The sequence below is a fragment of the Pteropus vampyrus genome, unplaced genomic scaffold (assembly GCF_000151845.1).
Source record: "Pteropus vampyrus isolate Shadow unplaced genomic scaffold, Pvam_2.0 Scaffold96, whole genome shotgun sequence".
Lineage (NCBI taxonomy): Eukaryota > Metazoa > Chordata > Mammalia > Chiroptera > Pteropodidae > Pteropus > Pteropus vampyrus.
The window spans coordinates 2262673-2267339 of record NW_011888877.1 but is presented as its reverse complement, the minus strand read 5'-3'; the positions used below and the strand labels follow the sequence as shown (position 1 = coordinate 2267339).

The 4667-nt window shown below is 34.5% G+C and overlaps 1 protein-coding gene across 1 annotated transcript in view; it reads right to left on the bottom strand.

Moving 5' to 3' along the window:
• The window catches only part of MALRD1 (MAM and LDL receptor class A domain containing 1), a 520465-nt gene that overhangs the window by 89957 nt on the left and 425841 nt on the right, over window positions 1-4667 (bottom strand). The window contains 1 exon segment of the mRNA XM_023533144.1: window positions 3097-3163. Within this exon segment, the coding sequence (XP_023388912.1) occupies window positions 3097-3163 (67 nt within the window).

Here is a 4667-nt window from a genome sequence, read left to right as displayed (position 1 = left end):
AATTTGATGCTACTTCCTGTTTCTTTTAATCCTGATGATTTGATTTTCTTTTCTTTCTTGTTTTCTCTTTCCTGCCCTCCATTTTAATTTGGAATTTATATTAAATAGCTCAGTCTATTAATATATCAAAATAATATAATAATTAAGCCTCCTAGGTGAGGAGTGATTTTCCTGTTTTGGCTCATGCTCTGCTTCTTCAGTCTTCAAAAATGCCAAGGTCTTAGTGTTTCTCAAGTTATGGAAAACCACGGTTCATCTAATGGATACTCTTGCCAGGAAACCAAATGACCGACTTGTAAGTCCCTCTTCTCCGGGATTATAGCTAAAACCTGAAATTCCTTTCTCAAGCCACCTTAGATCCCAAGAGGAAATCCAAAGGTATTAGTGACAAGCCTCCTTGCGATTCCAGGAATATCTTGTATTCATAATGGCCTGGATGAGAGGTGGGCACTGCTCTGAAATCTTTACTTCTTTTGGTGACAAAGACAATGAGAATGAGACAGTAGGGTCTGACATAAAGCCAACACCTTTCCACAGTGCCTTACAGTTACTCTAAAATTCTGTATTCTAAAGCTGTCTTCGTTTATTTTAACCTGAAATCCGAAAATGAATACCTGCATGTGACAGCTGAACTGGACACTGAATTTACTTGGAAATGAATTTGACACTAAGTACAATCAGAAATAATTTACATAATTACTTGGCATTTCGGTAAGACATACTATGCTTAAAATAAGGAATTGTGCAAGCACAAGTCAAGGGTGGATACACAAGATTATTGTGAAAGCAAATATTGAAGAACTAAACAACCATTAGTGGAATTAATGGGGTTAATTAAATGATGACAAACCATTTATTAAATGGTGTATTCTACACAGCATAAAAAAATGATAAAATAATACTGATGGCTAGTATCCTTTCAATGTCTTGTATGTGTCAGACGTTGTGCAGTGTTTTACGTATGTTAACCCCTTAAAATCTCACAATTACCCTATGAGGTAGGTAGTCTTATCGTGTTCATGTTACCAAAGAAGAAGCCAAAACACAGGCAGATCAAAAACTTCTCCCAAACTACGCAGCCAGTAAGTGGTGGATCTGGAATCATACATACTGATGTAAAAGAACAGCATGATATTGCATAAAGAGGGAAAAAGAAAAGCAAAGTACAAAGTGTACGCATAAAGCATAATTCACACTTCTGTAAGAAACAGAGTACATACGTATGTGTACATGTGTCTGTAAAAGGAGAAACCGCCCCTAAGCAAATACAGACCACACTGCTAAAGAGTGAGATTTGAATGTCGGGATTTCTGCTTTTTGTCTGTTACACCACTGTATGTTTTTTAAAGAATTACTTCAATAAACATATATTAATTGCAGTTCACAAATTTCAATGCCATGTTATAATGTAAAATTTTTTTCAAGTCATTTTTTCACATCTATGTTGTAGATAGCCCTAATTCCAAATATTTGTTTATATTGATAATATAGTAATTAAGCTATTTAAAACATATTTACTATCAGAATTAATATACTAAAATATTTGATGGACTTTCCAGTTAATGAATTCCTTTCTACAATTTCCTTGCTTTAGTCCATCCCCTTCTCAGTCCTCCTCTCACATTTTCTCCCCATATTAGCATTTTCTTATTTGAGTGAAACAAGTTTCAGACGTCACCATCTGGATATTGACTTTTTGAGTTTATTTAAGTACGTAAGGATGTTGCCAAGAATGCAAACGTCTTTGCTTGCTCAGCTGAGACTAGCTACAGTCTGGGAGCTTCCTCGTCTTTTAGGGTTAGAGAGGACAAAAATTCAAACCTCCTTACTGTAAACACTCTGCACTAAATAATATGATTCACTCAGCTGACGCTCAATATACATTATTTATGACATCATTCTCAGTTTCTTTCAGGAGGTTTTAGAAAATAATATTAGGCATCCTATCTTTCCATCAAGTTATAGTTCATAACAAATTAATTTCCATGGAAACAGACACAGAGAAATGTATAATTTTATTGAGATGTTTGAAATAAATCATGTTATGAATTTGAGAGATGAAACACTTTGAGAAACCGGTTAATAATTCAGTTTCAAAAATGTCGAAACAATGTCTAAATATATCTCATCACAAAATTTTTTTTTCCTTGTTTAAATCAATAGGCCTTTGCCTTTTTGAGGATGATAAACATTTCCTAAAATACGAGTGTTGATCAGAGGGCTAAAGGATTTAGGCAACCATTAATCCATATTTTCTGTATACTTCTGTATTTTGTTATGACTTGAGTATCAATCTGTGATCAGTTCTCTAATGAGCAAATAACACTTCCATTGGTCTGCTAGATTAAAAAGTCAGACACAAATATAATAGAATATGCATCGTTTCCTTTGAAATTAATGAAACTGTTTTGTACAACTCCCTAAAAGGTGAGAGAAAAAAAATCAAGCTGTCTTTGATATGCAATGTAATCACATTTGACGTGCAAAGAAATCACAGGCCTGTTTTTGTTTATTTTTGCTTTAAAAATATTTTAAATATGTGAAGGTATTCATTATCTGAACCTTTATCTTAACTTTAGCTACTCATAAACATCCACTACAGAAACCAGATATTGATCTTATTTATGAATTAATTTTATCCTTTGTTGTTAGAAAAGAGAAATATGGAATTCAAAATAAAAACGGAGAAAGGAAACAGACACTAAGTTCATCTGATATAGGATAATATCTCTATAAGAACCTTTTATAACCTGATGTAAATATTGAAAACAAGGATTAATGATTATTATTAAAACTATATATTCCACTGAAAATAAAATAATATTGAATGTCAACTCTAATTGAAAAATAAAAACAAAAACTATATATTCCATATAATATAAAATGTTGAAAGAAAAAGTCATGATACATAATCGATATTTTTCTAAGATGCACTCATATCTTCCTTTCTGTTATTCAGACAGATAAATGTAAATAGTTTCATTATCCCCTATTTTTACCTTAATAACCACATATTCATTGATGTTCTATTATATCAGCCTCAAATTTAGCCAACTTTAATAAACGTTGGAAAAAAAAATAGACAATATTCCTTACCGACACACAGGACCGTTTTTCTCCACTACACAAATCCCACCATTTCTGTAGTAAGCTATTGGACACTCTAAAAAGAAGATTTACAGAAAACCACAGTTAATTATATTACTAGGAAGAAGCAGGACATAGTACCAATAGTCACTGCATGAAATCTAATTGCTGAGAGTAAATTGCTTCCTCGTTGCTAAAATCATAAGAATTCTCCTAGGTTACTTTCCTGTACCCCCCAAATTTGTTTACTGGCCCTGCTGCCCTGGTGGCATTCATTCTCTTTACGTCCCTCAGTGGTTGACCACAAGAGAAGACTTTTTTCCTCCCCGGATTAAGAAATGTGATTTGCTTTTCCAGGAGTACATTTCCTGCCTGGCCTACCCTTTACTCCTCCATTTAACTAATTACGATGAGGACCAGGGGCTGAAGATGAAAACAACAAGCTACATTCAAGTTGGCTCAGATGAATGGAACAGATGTGAAATTTCCTTTATAAACAAGTAATTTGCTGGTCTGATTAAAAATAGCCTGCCAATACGATACAGCATAAACAGATACAAACCTTGTTAGAGAAACTGTTTTATGGTTATTTTTGGTCTGAAGTACGATTTCTGGTGTAAATAAGAGTTTTGTTTTAGTAAAACAAACAAACAAACAAACAAACAAACAAACAGTAGAGTGATGCTGCAGAGCTGCATACTTTTTTCTGGGGTCCATTATAATTCCTTTGACTGCAGCGAGTAAAACATAGACTAGCTTTACATCAGAATGATTCCATGGGAATCTAGACATGGACTTTCTTGCACTAGATAATGGAACAGAGTGAGAAGAACACTCGCACTGGCCAGACAAGGAGTGAATCCTGGTGTTTCAGAGGACAGAAGATTTGTAGATACCTCTATGAGTTCTTACACATTTCTGCCTCAGAGCCGGGTTCTTTATCCTTAAGATGGAGAGAGACCGTACACAGTATTTTCATCTTTAATTTACTCAAAACGATTTAGAGCAGAGAGAAGATGAAGTGGAGAAGAGAGGGACACGGCTACTCAGTAATGAAGAGACTAAACAAACTTCTAGTTGGTAAATAGACAGCTCCCTAGATGGGACCTAGGAATCTATAGAGTTGATACTAGAATGAACACACTTGCCCAGTCTCTTTAGCCACACCGATGTCTCACTGCTTTGTCGTCCTCTCGCGTTGTTTTTTATGATCATGTGTCTGGAGGCCAATACATTCACAACTGATGGTGTAGAAATATCATTCTGGAAAGAGTTTAAGTTTGATCCCACTCTGGGTGTATCACTTTAGAGAAGCATAAACATGTATAAGCTGGACAAGTGATGAATGTAAAAACAAAAAATAACTTTTAGGCTTAAATGTCAATAATTTGCAATTAGGTACCTATCTTTGTTGTTGTTGTTGTTTCTCTCAATGTATATAGAGACCAGGGAAGTGACAGCTATTATGTAGTGGATTGTTGAGAAGATGTACGATGACGTGAGTCTTGGTTTCCCTTCGTGATACCAGCTCAGCTAAGGAGTTGTGTGACTTTGGGCTAGGTACATTAAATATAAGGTTC